This window comes from Rutidosis leptorrhynchoides, chromosome 5 (genome assembly GCF_046630445.1).
Source record: "Rutidosis leptorrhynchoides isolate AG116_Rl617_1_P2 chromosome 5, CSIRO_AGI_Rlap_v1, whole genome shotgun sequence".
Classification (NCBI taxonomy): Eukaryota; Viridiplantae; Streptophyta; class Magnoliopsida; order Asterales; family Asteraceae; genus Rutidosis; species Rutidosis leptorrhynchoides.
In genome coordinates, this window is record NC_092337.1 from 60,075,425 (window position 1) to 60,093,209 (window position 17,785).

The 17,785-nt window shown below is 32.2% G+C and overlaps 1 protein-coding gene and 1 non-coding gene across 2 annotated transcripts in view; one reads left to right on the plus strand and one right to left on the minus strand.

The window, feature by feature from the left end:
• The window catches only part of LOC139846496 (sugar transporter ERD6-like 6), a 44,731-nt gene extending 30,177 nt beyond the window's left edge, over nt 1-14,554 (plus strand). The window contains exons 8-18 of the mRNA XM_071835980.1: nt 11,179-11,243; nt 11,340-11,432; nt 11,915-11,995; nt 12,083-12,168; nt 12,263-12,308; nt 12,757-12,819; nt 13,254-13,313; nt 13,786-13,851; nt 13,957-14,016; nt 14,108-14,222; nt 14,442-14,554. Of these exons, the coding sequence (XP_071692081.1) occupies nt 11,179-11,243; nt 11,340-11,432; nt 11,915-11,995; nt 12,083-12,168; nt 12,263-12,308; nt 12,757-12,819; nt 13,254-13,313; nt 13,786-13,851; nt 13,957-14,016; nt 14,108-14,222; nt 14,442-14,554 (848 nt within the window). The remainder of the gene's footprint in view (nt 1-11,178; nt 11,244-11,339; nt 11,433-11,914; nt 11,996-12,082; nt 12,169-12,262; nt 12,309-12,756; nt 12,820-13,253; nt 13,314-13,785; nt 13,852-13,956; nt 14,017-14,107; nt 14,223-14,441) is intronic.
• On the minus strand, nt 3,322-3,428 carry LOC139851100 (small nucleolar RNA R71). The gene has a single exon (XR_011760461.1). It is a non-coding gene; the product is annotated as a small nucleolar RNA R71 (small nucleolar RNA).
• Nucleotides 14,555-17,785: the final 3,231 nt, after the last annotated feature.

Sequence of the window (17,785 nt, forward strand, 5' to 3'; positions counted from 1 at the left end):
AACTTACAACGCTCGACGCAACGGAGCTGAAAGTACAAGTCAACTATGCACAAGAATATAATATAATATTTAAATAATTCATAATAAGAATAATAATAAATAATAAAAAGTTGTTAATTGAGCATAGTTAAGGGGTCATAAGTGAAAATTTCAAATCAACATTTGCCTATAAAACGAGACTACGGAGAATGAAGAAAGACACACCTTTTTCTCTTTTCTTTTCTCTGTATACATAATATATATAATTTTAATTTTAATTTTAATTTAAGTTTAATAATAATTGGGTTATTGTAAGAAATGTTTTACGGGTTTTAAGTCAGAATTCTGTCCGTGTAACGCTACGCGATAAATAATCACTGTAAGCTATGTTTTTCCTTTTTAAATTAATGTCTCGTAACTAAATTATTATTATGCTTATTTGAGCCGAAGTAATCATGATGTTGGACTAAATATTAAAGATTGGGTTATTGGATTTTGTACCATAATTAGGGTGTGGACAAAAGACCGACACTTGTGGACATTGGACCATGGACCATTAATAGATGGGGGGTATTGTCTAATCGAATTTTGGAGTCTGTCGAACCTATCTTCAAATTAGTTAATCTAATAATTATTAAATGATTATGCATGTCATATTTAGTGACGTTTATACGACATCTTTTACAATCATTTAATTAATCAATTGGGTTGGGTAATTTATTATTCATTCTGGCCAAGTGGGTAAATTAATAATCATGGACTAATTAAAACAGGGTGGATTACATACAATGGTAATTGGTGTAATTGTTAACAAAGTATTAAGACCTTGGATTGCACATAGTCGATAACCTGGTGTAATTATTAACAAAGTATTAAGACCTTGTTACAATTCGAATCCCCAATTAGTTGGAATATTTGACTTCGGGTATAAGGTTAATTTGACGATCATTTTATAATTATGACCGATGAACTATTATGGGCAAAAACCAGATAGGTATCAAATAAATCCAGGCCAAAGGATAATTAATCCAGCATAATAAATTAAAATCAAAACGTCAAACATCATGATTACGGAAGTTTAAATAAGCATAATTCTTTTATTGTATTTCTCATCGTACTTTCATTTACTCGCAATTTTATTTATTGTCATTTTAATATTGTTATTTATTTTACGCACTTTAATTATCATCATTTATCTGTACGCTTAAAATATAAAATCGACAAACCGGTCATTAAACGGTAAATCCGCCCAAAGTTACCTATAATTACTATATCTAGTTTAACTACTTAATTAACTAATTTGACCTAGTAAGAGACCCGATAATAGTGTCCATGGATCGACCTCCCGGACTTTACCTTAGCTATATTATTACACGATAGGTATACTTGCCTTTTGTGTTTTAGTTTAATTTAGGTGATTTCCTGTAGTAAATAAATATTAAACTGATAGCCGTTTCATACACACCCTCTAGAACACATCAAGTTTTTGGCGCCGCTGCCGGGGACACTTTTTGTGTCTTCACGGGGTATTTAAGTTTTTTTTTAGTTTTTGATTGATTAAAGATATATCAATTTAAATATAATAATTTACTAAATATAATAATATAATAATATTGAAATAAAATATAATAATATAATAATATTGAAATAAAATATAATAATATAATAATAATTTTGAATCAAATTTGAATCGTAATGTTTTAAAAAGTCGTATTTATTAAATACTTCGGGGGTATATTATGTAACTTATAATTAATAATTTATATCATGTCGCTTTCATGTGAATAGTAAATTAATTAATTTCGTTTCATTACTATTCATGAATAGTAAATGAGTTAAAAAAAAGTTTTTTAAAAAATAATAAAAAAAATTATTAATTTCGTTAAAAAAAAGAAAAAAAATTATTTTTTTAAAAAATTATAAAAAAATAAAATATAAAATATAAAAATAAAATTTTTTTTTAAAAAAAAAATTTTAAAAATAAATATAAAAATAAATTTTTTTTTAAAAAATTTAAAAAATATATATATATATATATATATATTTTTAAGATTTTGTCTATAAAATTAAAAATATATATATATTTATTTTAAGTTTTATTACCTTTAGATTTTTAGACTCTAGTTACAACTTTTAGTATTAAGTTTAGTTTTGCCATAGTTATTTTTATACTTTTAGATTTTTAGGCTTTGCCGTAAAATCCCTTAAGTGCTTTTTCTTTAGACTAAGATTTAGGTGGCTTAAAATTTTGCGACGCCGTGTTAAAATTTTAGTATCATTTTAAGTAATTGCCGTTTTTCGTTTAGAATCCCTTTTAAGTTTCGACGCGCTACTTTCTTATTTTTATTTTTCGACCTTTTATTTTTCAACATTTTTCGACGCGCTCTTTTTCTTTCTTATTTCTCAACGCTCTAGTTTTTAGGACATAGATTTTTATTTCAAAATTTCGACAAAAAATTGTTTTAAGTGGTTAAATTGATAGACATCCAAATTTTCTGGTTCGTAGTAATAGTTGGATTTGTTAGTGGCGAGTTGTGGGCTTCCGATTTAAATGGTCCTGGCTACCTGCTGCATCTATTGGCTATTCGAAACGTGGGTAAAATCTGAAAAGTCTATTAATTTGATAACTTATATAATTTTTATTTTTATAACTAATAGGATATTCAGTGAATGCACCGAGCAAAACGTTCACCACCTTTCATACGTTCACCACCTGTAACTCGATCAAGGCATCTAGCCAATATTGTTGCCGTTGATTTTTCTTTAGAATCATCATCTAGTCGAACAAGTTCTCCAACTCAAATTTCCGATAATCCATTTTTTGAACCCGACTTCACAACTGAGAATCTGGAGGATATTCAAGGACAATTCCAAGATCCTGAACCACTAATCATTCCTCCTGAGCCACAAATAGTTAAATCAGAATCTTCTAGTGATTCGGATTCAACAAATTCAATTATGGAAGTAACGGAACCTCAAATTATGGAAGACCGAATGAGAGCCACACGCACGGGCCAAGGTCACGCCATTAATCAGCCAGATGTTAGAGCATCAGATTTTGAAATCAAAGGACAAATCCTACACATGATCACCAATCAGTGCCAATTTGGTGGTACAACAAAAGAAGATCCAAACGAACATCTTCGAACTTTTAATAGGATTTGTAATCTATTTAAAATCCGAGAAGTTGAGGATAAAACTATTTATCTTATGTTGTTCCCATGGACTTTAAAAGGAGAAGCCAAAGATTGGTTAGAATCGTTACCTGAAGGAACGATTGACTCATGGGATATTTTAGTTGAGAAATTTCTTCAAAGATTCTTTCCGGCATCTAAAGCCGTGAGACTTCAAGGAGAAATTGCCACGTTCGTGCAAAAGCCAAATGAAACGTTATATGAGGCATGGACAAGATTCGGAAGGATGTTGAGAGGATGTCCTCAACACGGTTTAGATACTTTTCAAATAGTGCAAATTTTCTATAAAGGCGTCGACATCGCCATACGAAAAGACATCGACACAGCAGCTGGTGGTTCCATTATGAAGAAAACCGCAACTGAAGCTCACAAGATCATTGATAACACAGCATCCCACTCTCATGAGTGGCATCAGGAAAAAGATATTTTTCATTCATCTAAAGCGGCTAGAGCCGATTCTAGCCATAACTTTGATTCTGTTTCCGCAAAAATAGATGCTTTCGAGAGACGAATGGAAAAGATGACTAAAGATATTCACGCAATACGAATCAGTTGTGAGCAATGCGGTGGACCACACTTAATGAAAGATTGTAATGTTGAGCAAACGATGGAACAACGAGAGAATGTTTCCTACATAAACCAAAGGCCGGGAAATAATTATCAAAATAATTATCAACCACCAAGGCCAAACTTTAATCGAAATCAAAACATTCTTTACAATCCAAATGGACCCAATAATAACTCATACAACCAACAAGGTCCGAATAACCAACCAACTCAAAACAACACTTTCAATCAACAAAGACCTGGCTTGTATAAACCACCACAACAAACCGAAGAGAAAAAGTCAAATCTGGAAGAAGTGGTATTTAAGCTAGTTGAATCTCAAACACAATTTATTGAAACTCAAACCCAAACGAATGAGAGGTTTGATCAGTCATTTAGAACTCAACAAGCTTTCATTTTGAATTTAGAAAAACAAGTAGGTACTCTTGTTAGATTGATGATTGAAAGGGAACAAGGAAAGCTACCGAGTAATAATGAAGTAAATCCTCAGAATGAAAATGTTAACATGGTATCAACAAATTCTGAAAAACCAACACCAGAAGATGGAAAAGTTTTAGATGTGAGTAACAATGAAGAAGTTACAACACCACCACCACCCGAGTATGTAAAGCCAGTGGTGGCACCATACAAAACACCCATCCCGTTTCCAAGAAAAGGAGTTGAGTATGAGCAAGTGATAGGTAATAAAGTTTGTGATACCTTTGGAAAAAAGAAGAATAAGAAGAATAAGAAAGTGCAAGAAACAAAAACCGTAGAAGTAAACCCGGTGAAGACAGTTCCACCAAAACCTCCACCTAGGGTAGGTGATCCGGGTGAATTTATTGTTCCTTGTCTACTAAGTGACTGTGTCATGTATGATGCACTAGCAGATTTAGGTGCAAGTGTGAGTGTTATGCCTCTTTCATTATATAAGAGATTAGGAGTAGGTGAGTTAAGTCCAACGAATATGAGTGTTCGACTCCTTGATCAAACCATTAAGCACCCAGTTGGAATTGCTGACAACCTACTCGTTCAAGTAGGTAATTTAACCTTTCTAGTCGAATTCATTGTCATTGACATAGAAGAGGACCCAAACATTCCTCTAATTTTAGGTCGACCATTCTTAGCGTCCACCGGGGCGTTATTTGATGTAAGAAAGGGTAGAATGATACTTAGTAATGATGAGAAATCGATCACCTTTATGATTCAAAAATCTAAATCTCCACCAACCAAAACTGTTGAACCAGCAAAAACGATTGGTAAGAACCATGTTGTTTTACCAACTCCAATGGTAGTGCTCAACAATAATAAAACGCCTAAGTGTGGGGAAAATAAAGTAACACCTAATGATGACCTGATAACAAAGAACCCCGTTGTTGATATGAAATTAAATGATCCCGTTATTAATAGTTCAATGAAGAAACTTATTAAACGAATTCGCGATGCTAGAACCAAGGGGAACTTTAAGTTATGTAACCGGTTAGTATCCAATCTGTAGCCTAAAGAAAAGGCGAAATTAGTTGAATTTGTGGATATTACACAAGAATTCGACCAATGGCTTAAAGCAAAAGTCACAGATATGCAAGTTGATTATGGTCCAAGAAAAATTGACGATGAAGTTAATCACAATTTTGACACCACAGCTACCTAAGTGTGGGGAGATTCAAAATGTTCTAAAAAGAAAATGTTGTCTAGAGTTAGTTGTTCTGTTCTCGTGTAGTTCCGAGAATGGAATCCGATTGGTCTTTTCCACTAGCAGACACTAAAGAACTAGTTTTCTCCCCCATTCTGAATATTTTTTTTTGTTTTGTAGGTTTTATATGAAATTAATATGCTTTTTAAATTTAAGTTTTGTGTGATTTTAAAAAAAAAATTTACTTTATTTAATTAAGTTTAAAAAAATGATTTCTAAAATTCGTCGTGAGTTAAACACTAGGTCATTGAACCGAAATTGCTTTACCCGAGGGCGGGACGACAAATTTTGTTATCATTATTTTTAATTTTATTGATTTAAAGTTTGCCAAAAAAATATATTAGATTTTATAAATTTTTGAAAGTGGGGTAATATACCAAACTTCAAAAATATATATATATATATATATTTGTAGTTTATCTTATGTACAAAACAGGGTAAAACAACGCACTTTCAAAGACTGTCATTAAGTTCAGCAAAAGCTACTAATTTTGACGACAAGACGCAAAATATCAAATGTGAAATAACAACAATATGTTTGCAAACTCGGTAATTTTAATCATTTTTCTACACTAATCACCCTCATGAATTTAAATTTTTACTGATTTCTTGCAAATGAGGGCATTGCAAGATCTCAAGTGTAGGGAAGGGTTATAAATTCTCTCGGGTTTACACTTGGTTTAATTGCCAAATTTTGTGAAAATTTGAAAAAATTTCAACTAAATGTATTCAAAATCATGTTTATACATATTTATGAACGATAAAACTAGGTGATACTACCGAAATTATTGTTACCTTGGAAAGGACATAAATTCAGAAACAACCCAAAATGCTTGAATTCATTTAAAATAGAATAGAGGGGAATAAAAAGGCAAAGAAAGAAATAAATAAAAGCTGAGTGTGGGAAGAATTCACCAAGTTCTTTAAAACATATATCACATATCTGTACAAGCTTATTGCAGGTACTTTTGTTTTGGACTAAACTAATCAGTTTTACCCGATTTACTGTAATATATTCGAAAGAAAGATGGATCTACACGATGAATCAATTTCATCATTAAAAGGAAGTAAAGTCTTTCGAAAAAGACACACGCTTCTTGATTTAGGTCAAGAAGTTGTCGTCCAAACCAGCTGTAGGTTGACGAAAAATCTAGAAAAGTCATCTCTAAAATCAGCAGGAAATCCACGGACCTCAGCATCAAACAGGGTCGCCAAGTGGTCAGACTTATCCTATCCATGAGAGGATCTGTCTCGTAAAATGGGGAGGACGCCGTGCAAATTAGCTTGATAAGACTAATGAATCAGACCCCCAGTAAGGATAATCTCCTTAAAGATTAAAAATCAGCTTTTAAGCCTGATATTACTCAATCCTTGAGATTGACTTTAAAGATTGAGAATTACAAACTCATGGAATTCGATGATATCTAAACTCGAACTTGAACGAAAAAATATTTTGATCAAATTACAAACCGATTTGTTTTCTGAAAACCTATTTTCAATGCGTTCATTACCATTGAACGTAAAATCCTAAGAATTCATCAGAATTCATTAGGTCACCTGAACCAAATCGGGTGTCAACCGTAAGAACGGTGGTTGCATAGCATGGTCGAAGACAGGACTTTGTGCCAGACCAGAAAAATTATAGGATGATCTTTACTATTGCTCCTACAAAGGATAGTAATAGCATCCGACACGTTTTAGACCATGAACAAATGCATGTCATTAGACATTGCCTTAACAGTTTCTTGTTCATCGCTTTCCTTTACAACCGGACGGTAGTTTACCGAAAGGTAATATACGGGACAAGTAAACTGGACGTGTTGCTTTCCTAATACAAGATTAGCAAGTGGGTGACACAAAATCGTAAAGTTTTGAGCTAAAATTTTAAAATCCGAAACCCACAAAACCCACAATAACATTTTGCAACACCGGTGAAGGGTTATTTTGGAAAACTTATCTAGGATAAAAACTAGATTGAATTTTCAAAAGATCAAATGTTTTCATAATGATCCAATTTCCTAACGGATCTAAATTTTTATAGTCATGTGAGACTGTAAACCACATCGTTACTATCATTGTTCATAACCGCCGCATTGAAATCACTGATGTACAAAGTGTGAAGAATAAAGAAGTGATTCAAGTATGTTTTTATTTCAAGACTATATTGCTTGAGGACAAGCAACGCTCAAGTGTGGGAATATTGATAATGCTAAAAACGAACACATATTTCATAGCATTATCCCTCAAGAAAGACAAGATTTTAGTTGCAATTGTTCTATTTACAAGTGATATTCGTTTAAATAATAAAAGGTGAAGACAAAAGGCAGATTCGACGATTTGAATACGCAAACGACCAAAAAGCTAAAAAGTACAAAGTACAATCCAAGTGGTTCAATATATTGATGAGAAACGTCTAAAAATTACAAACGTACAAGCCGCAAAACGCAAAGTACAAGATATTAAATTATACGAAAAGGCGTTCGAAAATCCGAAATCGAGACATGAACCAACTTTCAACGCTCGACGCAACGGAGCTGAAAGTACAAGTCAACTATGCACAAGAATATAATATAATATTTAAATAATTCATAATAAGAACAATAATAAATAATAAAAAGTTGTTAATTGAGCATAGTTAAGGGGTCATAAGTGAAAATTTCAAATCAACATTTGGATATAAAACGAGACTACGGAGAATGAAGAAAGACACACCTTTTTCCAATCTTCTTTCTCTATATATGTAATTTATATATATTTATAAGTATAATTTTAATTTAAGTTTAATAATAATTGAGTTATTGTAAGAAATGTTTTACGGGTTTTAAAGTCGGAACTCTGTCCGTGTAACGCTACGCGTTTATTCACCACTGTAAGCTATGTTCTTCCTTTTTAAATTAATGTCTCGTAACTAAGTTATTATTATGCTTATTTGAGCCGAAGTAATCATGATGTTGGCCTAAATATTAAAGATTGGGTTATTGAATTTTGTTCCATAATTAGGGTATGGACAAAAGACCGACACTTGTGGACATTGGATCATGGACCATTAATAGATGGGGGGTATTGTCTAATCGAATGACAACTCTTTGGAGTCTGTCGAACCTATCTTCAAATTAGTTAATCTAATAATTATTAAATGATTATGCATGTCATATTTAGTGACGTTTATACGACATCTTTTACAATCATTTAATTAATCAATTGGGTTGGGTAATTTATTATTCATTCTGGCCAAGTGGGTAAATTAATAATCATGGACTAATTAAAACAGGGGCGGATTACATACAAGGGTAATTGGTGTAATTGTTAACAAAGTATTAAGACCTTGGATTACACAAAGTCGATAACCTGGTGTAATTATTAACAAAGTATTAAGACCTTGTTACAGTTCGAATCCCCAATTAGTTGGAATATTTGACTTCGGGTATAAGGTTAATTTGACGATTATTTTATAATTATGACCGATGAACTATTATGGGCAAAAACCAGATAGGTATCAAATAAATCCAGGACAAAGGACAATTAACCCAGCATAATAAATTAAAATCAAAACGTCAAACATCATGATTACGGAAGTTAAAATAAGCATAATTCTTTTATTGTATTTCTCATCGTACTTTCATTTACTCGCAATTTTATTTATTGTTATTTATTTTACGCACTTTAATTATCGTCATTTATCTGTACGCTTAAAATATAAAATCGAAAAACCGGTCATTAAACGGTAAATCCCCCCAAAGTTACCTGTAATTACTATATCTAGTTTAACTACTTAATTAACTAATTTGACCTAGTAAGACACCCAATAATAGTGTCCACGGATCGACCTCCCGGACTTTACCTTAGCTATATTAGTACACGATAGGTATACTTGCCTTTTGTGTTTTAGTTTAATTTAGGTGATTTCCTGTAGTAAATAAATATAAAACTGATAGCCGTTTCATACACACCCTCTAGAACAGTTTTATATTTATTTACTACAGGAAATCGCCTAAATTAAACTAAAACACAAAAGGCAAGTATACCTATCGTGTAATAATATAGCTAAGGTAAAGTCCGGGAGGTCGATCCGTGGACACTATTATTAGGTGTCTTACTAGGTCAAATTAGTTAATTAAGTAGTTAAACTAGATATAGTAATTATAGGTAACTTTGGGGGGATTTACCGTTTAATGACCGGTTTGTCGATTTTATATTTTAAGTGTACAGATAAATGACGATAATTAAAGTGCGTAAAATAAATAACAATATTAAAATGACAATAAATAAAATTGCGAGTAAATGAAAGTACGATGAGAAATACAATAAAAGAATTATGCTTATTTAAACTTCCGTAATCATGATGTTTGACGTTTTGATTTTAATTTATTATGCTGGGTTAATTGTCCTTTGTCCTGGATTTATTTGATACCTATCTGGTTTTTGCCCATAATAGTTCATCGGTCATAATTATAAAATGATCGTCAAATTAACCTTATACCCGAAGTCAAATATTCCAACTAATTGGGGATTCGAACTGTAACAAGGTCTTAATACTTTGTTAATAATTACACCAGGTTATCGACTGTGTAGTCCAAGGTCTTAATACTTTGTTAACAATTACACCAATTACCCTTGTATGTAATCCACCCCTGTTTTATTTAGTCCATGATTATTAATTTACCCACTTGGCCAGAATGAATAATAAATTACTCAACCCAATTGATTAATTAAATGATTGTAAAAGATGTCGTATAAACGTCACTAAATAGGACATGCATAATCATTTAATAATTATTAGATTAACTAATTTGAAGATAGGTTCGACAGACTCCAAAATTCGATTAGACAATACCCCCATCTATTAATGGTCCATGGTCCAATGTCCACAAGTGTCGGTCTTTTGTCCATACCCTAATTATGGTACAAAATTCAATAACTCAATCTTTAATATTTAGTCCAACATCATGATTACTTCGGCTCAAATAAGCATAATAATAACTTAGTTACGAGACATTAATTTAAAAAGGAAGAACATAGCTTACAGTGGTGAATAATCGCGTAGCGTTACACGGACAGAGTTCCGACTTTAAAACCCGTAAAACATTTCTTACAATAACTCAATTATTATTAAACTTAAATTAAAATTATAATTATAAATATATATAAATATATAAATTACATATATAGAGAAAGAAGATTGGAAAAATGTGTATATTTCTTCATTCTCCGTAGTCTCGTTTGGCAAATGTTGATTTGAAATTTTCACTTATGACCCCTTAACTATGCTCAATTAACAACTTTTTATTATTTATTATTATTCTTATTATGAATTATTTAAATATTATATTATATTCTTGTGCATAGTTGACTTGTACTTTCAGCTCCGTTGCGTCGAGCGTTGAAAGTTGGTTCATGTCTCGGTTCCGGATTTTCGAACGCCTTTTTGTATAATTTAATATCTTGTACTTTGCGTTTTGCGGCTTGTACGTTTGTAATTTTTAGACGTTTCTCATCAATATATTGAACCACTTGGATTGTACTTTGTACTTTTTAGCTTTTTGGTCGTTTGCGTCTTCAAATCGTCGAATCTGCCTTTTGTCTTCACCTTTTATTATTTAAACGAATATCACTTGTAAATAGAACAATTGCAACTAAAATCTTTTCTTTCTTGAGGGATAATGCTATGAAATATGTGTTCGTGAGGGATTAAATCATAGTTTACCAAATATTGAGTTAGAAACAGGGTGACAATCTTCATTTTTTTTTTTTTTTTTTTTTTTGCAGGAACGTTGCCGTGTTTAATTTTGATACCTGGCCTGTTTTTCATCCCCGAGTCTCCTAGGTGGCTCGTGAAATTAATGGAGTCTTCTATATGATAACTATTGGTTGAATTGTTTTGTTGATTTAAATGAACCGATGAGTAATACGGTGTCCATGTTTTTCAGGCAAAAATGGGAATGACTGAAGATTTTGAAGCTTCTTTGCAAGTTCTTCGCGGTTTTGATACTGATATCACCCAGGAAATAAATGAAATTAAGGTATTTCTTTTTAACTTCGCTTGAGTTCGTAGCGAAATCGAGAATACTCGTTTTGAACTCTCGGTACATGTATCCAATATTTTACAGATACATGCACCCACATATTTATACTCTTACAGTCTTTCTTTTTTTTTTTAAAAAAAATGGGTTATGTTTTTTTCATATTATGTACGCAGTATTATGTATCATTATATTTAGTATTCTCTCCGTCGCATTACAAGTTTCCACTATTGACTATTCAAAATCTTTCTTTTTGAAGTTTGACTTTAAATATTTTTATTTGTGTTACATAATATAGAATCTTTCTTCTATATAAATGGGAGCTTACCACAGTATAAATGTATGAAGTATGAACTATTCCTTTATGTATTACTTCTGCATTTTTGACAATATTGGCCATATATATCTTCAACGACAACAACAATAACCAATCCCACGAATGTAGGGTATGGCCATATATATCTTGTATATGCAATTTGCAGAGGTCCATGGCATCATCAAATAGAAGAACCGCAATTTGTTTCTCAGATCTTAAACTAAGAAGATATTGGTTTCCTCTGATGGTATGTAGTAATTATATATTCTGTCGTTACATTCTCACTATTGGATGTGAACATTTTATTCACTTTAGTACTAATTATATCATGCAGATAGGAATTGGCTTACTCGTCCTTCAACAGTTAACCGGAACGAATGGTGTTCTCTTATATTCCAGTACGATTTTTCAATCTGCAGGTTAGTGTTTGAATATTTACTAAACTTTAATAGTTCAAGTGACTGCAGTCAACAAGAACTCTAATAATTTTTCATTTTGTTTTACAGGAATTTCTAATTTCTAATAGTAATATTGCTACATTTGGACTTGGCACGATCCAAGTTAGTTAAACTATCTACGAAATTTATTTTAATTTAATTAATCAATATTGTTTTTTTTTTTTTGTCACCTTCATATTCTGTTGTTAGATGTGGCCGTTTTGACCCATATAGTCATTAATCGGTCAGTTGAGTTTTCACCTTATCTCAAATGGGTCAAACCAGTAATCTGCTAAAACTGTTCAATTGAAGTTGTAGCTTACTATTCTGATAACGTTGTTTCAGTAATCATAATTGAACATTATTTCTATTTCTATATTTTAAAGTGAAAAAGAAAAAAGAAGTGGATAAAAAAAGTGTTTGCAGGTCAACTCAATTCGACGTGTTTCAACCTGTATAAAAAATGACCCATTTCATATTCAACCCGTTACCTAACCCACCCATCTTGTCACCTTTCTCTATTATTAATGAATTTTCGAACTTATAAAATCATAATCATCACACATTTCAGATCATAGCCACTGCAATTTCAACGTGGCTCGTTGACAAAACAGGACGAAGGATTCTACTCATTGTAAGGATTTTAATGTATATAATCAGTGGCGGATCCAGGATTTTTTTCCACCGGGGGCGAAATTTTTTTTCAAAACCATAGCAATTTTTTTGAGTAAAATATGGAGGTTTTGGGACAAAAAATTGAAGTTTTTAGGCAAAATTTGAAGATTTTTGGGTAAAATTTGAAATTTTTGGGGCAAAATTTGGAGAATTTTGGACAAAATTTGAAGGTTCTGGGGCAAAATATATAGGTTTTGGGGAAAAAAAAAAAACCACCCCGAGAGCAAAGTCGAAAAATCCAAAATTTTTGCACTAAAATTTCGAAATCCCCCCCCCTCCCTCTCCTCCTCCTCCTCTCTCTCTCTCTCTCTCTTACACTCTAAATCCGCCTCTGTATATAATGTAGATGTTTCTATTTTGATCGACTTCAAAAGATAACACGATGTTTCATAGATATCTTCTTCAGGAATGACTATCAGTCTGGTACTCGTTGCAGCATCCTTCTTCATTAAGGTAATCATGTACTTTTCCTACCATAATTTGCATAAATCTGGCCCATATGTTTTTCGGATAAAGTTGTAAAAAGCATGTTATAGACTATTTGCAAGGCCGTCTCATTAATTTTAAAATCTCTGTTAAAGACATAAAAATGGGCCATTATAATTGTTAAATTTTTCAATACATGAAAAATAATACTACTAAAAAGTTATCATTATAAAAGCAAAACAACTTATCATTGTTTCTTAGATCTGTCGATCAAAATGACTTTTGACTTGGAGTAATTTTGGTCGAAAGATTAAAAAAATAAGAACTTTTTTTCGGTTGTAAGTTCTTTTTTCCCTAATTGAACCCATAGCAAAACAAGTATATATATAAATGATTTTTTTTAAACTTTAGACCCTTTCAAATTTTTGAGCCGTGTTCAATTTGCATACCCTCAAAGACGCCCCTGACTATTTGATTCCTGATTATGTATTGATATCAGGGTTGCATAGAGGACGGGTCGACCTTGTTTACTGTAATGGTCATCTTATCAGTGGTCGGAGTTGTGGTAAATCTTTATTTCTATGTAGTACTTAGCGTTGCGATCTTCAATCTCTGATAATTATTTCTGTGATCGAAATTTCTTATTTAGTTGAATTAATCTTTTATTTAGGGCATGATTATCGGTTTTTCTCTTGGTATGGGACCAATTCCATGGATTATAATGTCTGAGGTGATTACTAATTAATTGATCTCAAGGTTTGATGCATTATATTTATTTTATACTCTGTTATGTTCTCAAAAGTTTGACGGTGATATTTCAGATTCTTCCGGTTATTATAAAAGGACTTGCTGGTAGCATAGCTACATTGGCCAATTGGTTTATTTGCTGGGTCGTTACATTGACAGCTCCCTTGCTTTTGACATGGAGTAGTGGAGGTTTGCATCTTATTCGGTTAATTCGGTTAAACCGAATTCGAACAAGTAAAACTGAAAATCGAACCGAAAACCGAATTCAAATTTGAAAACTGAACCAAAACCGAATCGAAAAACTGAATTCAATTTCGGTTTTTTCAGTATTCATACAATTCGATTTTCGGATGAACGGCGCTAGTTATAGGATACTATTAATAATATAGGTCATTGTTGTTATGACATGTACCTTTACTATTTACATGCTAATGAGCGCTGTGGCACTTGTCTTCTCTGCACGTTTGGTACCGGAGACGAAGGGTAAAACGTTGGAGGAGATTCAGTTTTCGTTCAGGTGATGTGCTTCTTATGCTATGCACATATTCTCAAAGATGAATAATGAAATATATATACGTCCCAATAACCATGATTTTCAGGGGCAAATCTATAGATTTTGGCGCGGGGGTCCTATGACCCCATTAGTGGAAAAGAAAATTATACAAATGTACTTTCAATTTGATAAAATACCACTAATTTTAACTATAGAACTTAATATATTTTTAAAAATTATAGTTTTTTGAGGTAAACCATCGCTAAAGTACCCTTTAAATATAATTAATTTAAAAAAAAAGGGATCCCATTCGGTTTTCATCCTAGATTCGCCACTAATGATTTTGTTGCCGGATGCGATAGCCAATTCTTGTGATACATTATAGCAAAGCCGAGAATTTATATCTTCTCTATATTGTGGTATTATTCATCTTTTTGAAGTTTCAGAATAAAGGAGTTTCATTTGGAAACAATGAAAACGGTGATGTCCTGAGGGTGTTTGAATTTGCGTTTTGAAGATCAGTTATGTGTTGCGAATAACTAGAATCATATAATTAGTTGTAACAAAAATATGTTGTAGATAAAATGGTGTTTGAATTTATTCATGCTACAAATAATCAATAATACACATCATACTATTGGATTAATTAAAATTAGCATGTATTTAGAATTATGTTTTGTCACTTGTATACAAGGGTAATTGGGTTGGTGTCTCTAAAACTCTGTTTTGATAGTTCAACACAATTAATCAATTCTCAATATATTGCTAAGCATTACTAAAACGCAAATACCATTTAAATGATGAAGCATCTTATGATCAAATTATCTGAATACGTACGTCGAAAAAACTGTGTTGATGCTCATTAGATGTGCATTATTCCACAGGCCTACAAAAATGCTCTAGGTAACTTGTACCAAAACTCATCTAGACTTGTCTACATTGCCATTCTAATGCTATATATGAGTCTAGATTCAAGTGTATTACTTTCTCTAGGCAGGATGGGATCTTTTGGCTTCCTTTTTGGTAGTTTGTGGGGGCACTTCTATGTATCTTGGTAGGGGCACCATGCCGGACTCAATTAGGGCCAGATCTTCAACTAGCACTTGGTAATGGCTTTTGACTTCCTCCACAGTTTTCCCAGTAACCTTTGCGATGTTGTGCCACCGGTCAGGGTCATTCTCGTTTTGTAAAGCTAATTCGTTTTCAAACAGTTTGTTTTCGCTAGGTGTCCATTTCGAAGTCGATCTTGTTTCTTGAACCTAGACAAACATTGAAAAATGATGTAATATGTAAGAGAACCAGTAAAAGGAAGAATTGGTGGCTCAATCATTATGAATTGTTGATTAAACATAAGGAAATGTGTATACATTGCATTGCATTACATGACAATAGTCTATTGTTTTAAGCATTACATTTTACATTACATCTTTATTTTTATAAAGAGACTAAATTTACTTGAAAATGTGGCGTCGAAGATGATTGGATATCTCGTTGGAGTTGGTTTACGCCCAAGTTACCAACGCTTGTTGGATCGTGATCTTCATCTAGCTGTATTGAAGGTGCATTTGTCACCATGGGTCGCGGATTCAAGTCCTAGTATCATAAACATATATTTATCTGTGAGTATTAGACGTTTATAAACATATAACAACTGAATCAGAAAGTAACATATACCTTTGATGTTTCTTGTGAGTTGGTGTTATTTGAACAAAGGAAATACTATATAACAAAGTGGGTTGATGAATGTGACACTGTTTAAATAGTTATTCAGCATAATTATTGATTGCACGTTTTTAATACTTGCATTTTATCTACATTCATACTAATCCAGTCAAAATTGGAGATTGATCTCATCAATACAAACAAACCAAGACTTTTTCAATACCTTAAATGTGCCTTTTGATACCAAAGAAAGTACGTTACTAGAAATTCTCTTTAAATAAATACTGTATCAGTTATATCCGTTCAATATACAGCTTATAATTAATTTTTTCATAGTAAATTTTGATGATGTAAGATGTAATTATTGGAATTGCAAAGTTCCTATAAGTGTGAGACTTTAAAAATTGCTTTAATCCCTCCCATCTTAAGTGTCACATATGATTTATTGTTGGGGTGTAAATGAGCCGAGTCGAGCTTGAATTCGGCAAGGCTCCAACTAGGATCGTTTAGATTTCATAGAGCTCGAGGTCGGCTCGGCTATTTGAGCATAATATTTCAAGCTCGACCTCGGCCCATTTTATATTTTACAAGCTCGAGTTCGGCTCATTTGATATTTTACATGCTTGAGCCCGGCTCGGCTCGATTTGAGCCTAATATTTCAAGCTCGGCCTCGCCTCGTTTGATATTTTACAAGCTCGATCCCGGGTCGAGCTCGACTCGTTAATTACATAATCTTATATTTTCGTTATATCACTATATACATTAAAAGAGAGTCTCGATTAGCTAATAAATGTTTTCAAAACCTCCTTTATTACTATTAGATTAGAAAATTACATTACAATACCCCTAGATCTAACGGTCCTTAATCATCCACTAAAAAATTAGCTAATAAATCAATTTTACATACACTCCATTCCTAAAATACCCTCTTCAAATAATAATAAAAAACACGGGAGCTCTAAGAAAATTAGGGTTTTCAGTTACCAAATACGATACAAGAAAGACTACGAAATTGAACCCCAAAACCTCTCATCCTCTGATTGATAACTTCTTCATCTCTTAAAGTTCTTTTATTCATACTCAATAAATGATTAATTTAGGGTTTAGAGGTAGAATATGTATATCAATTAGATATGCCATTACCAAATGATGATTCTGTTGTTGATGTTGACATGCCCACCGCCGAAAACAATGTTGTCAAGGTACTACAAACCCAAATTGTTCTTTCAATTACGTTGATTCGTTCTTTATATTTGCATTAATATTTTTGTATCATGTGGTTATAATGATTCCATTATCCAAAGGGTTTTGATTTTTCTTAAAAAATCAAAGCGTTATGGTTTGATATCGCATTAAATTCTCGGTTTTAGGTACTTATATAATCTGTTATATGATTTTCAATACCAAGCACAACATTATATACTTTCCTGTTGTTTAAAAGTTCAAAATAAAGTTGATTTTGTCATAGGGTTGATATCATACAGAGGACATTACATCAAACAGGGGTATCACAGACTTATAGTATTATATATTAACGAAAAGCAATTGAAGATCGACCGGGCATTAGTTAAATCGGCCTAGATTATATTTAAGTTAT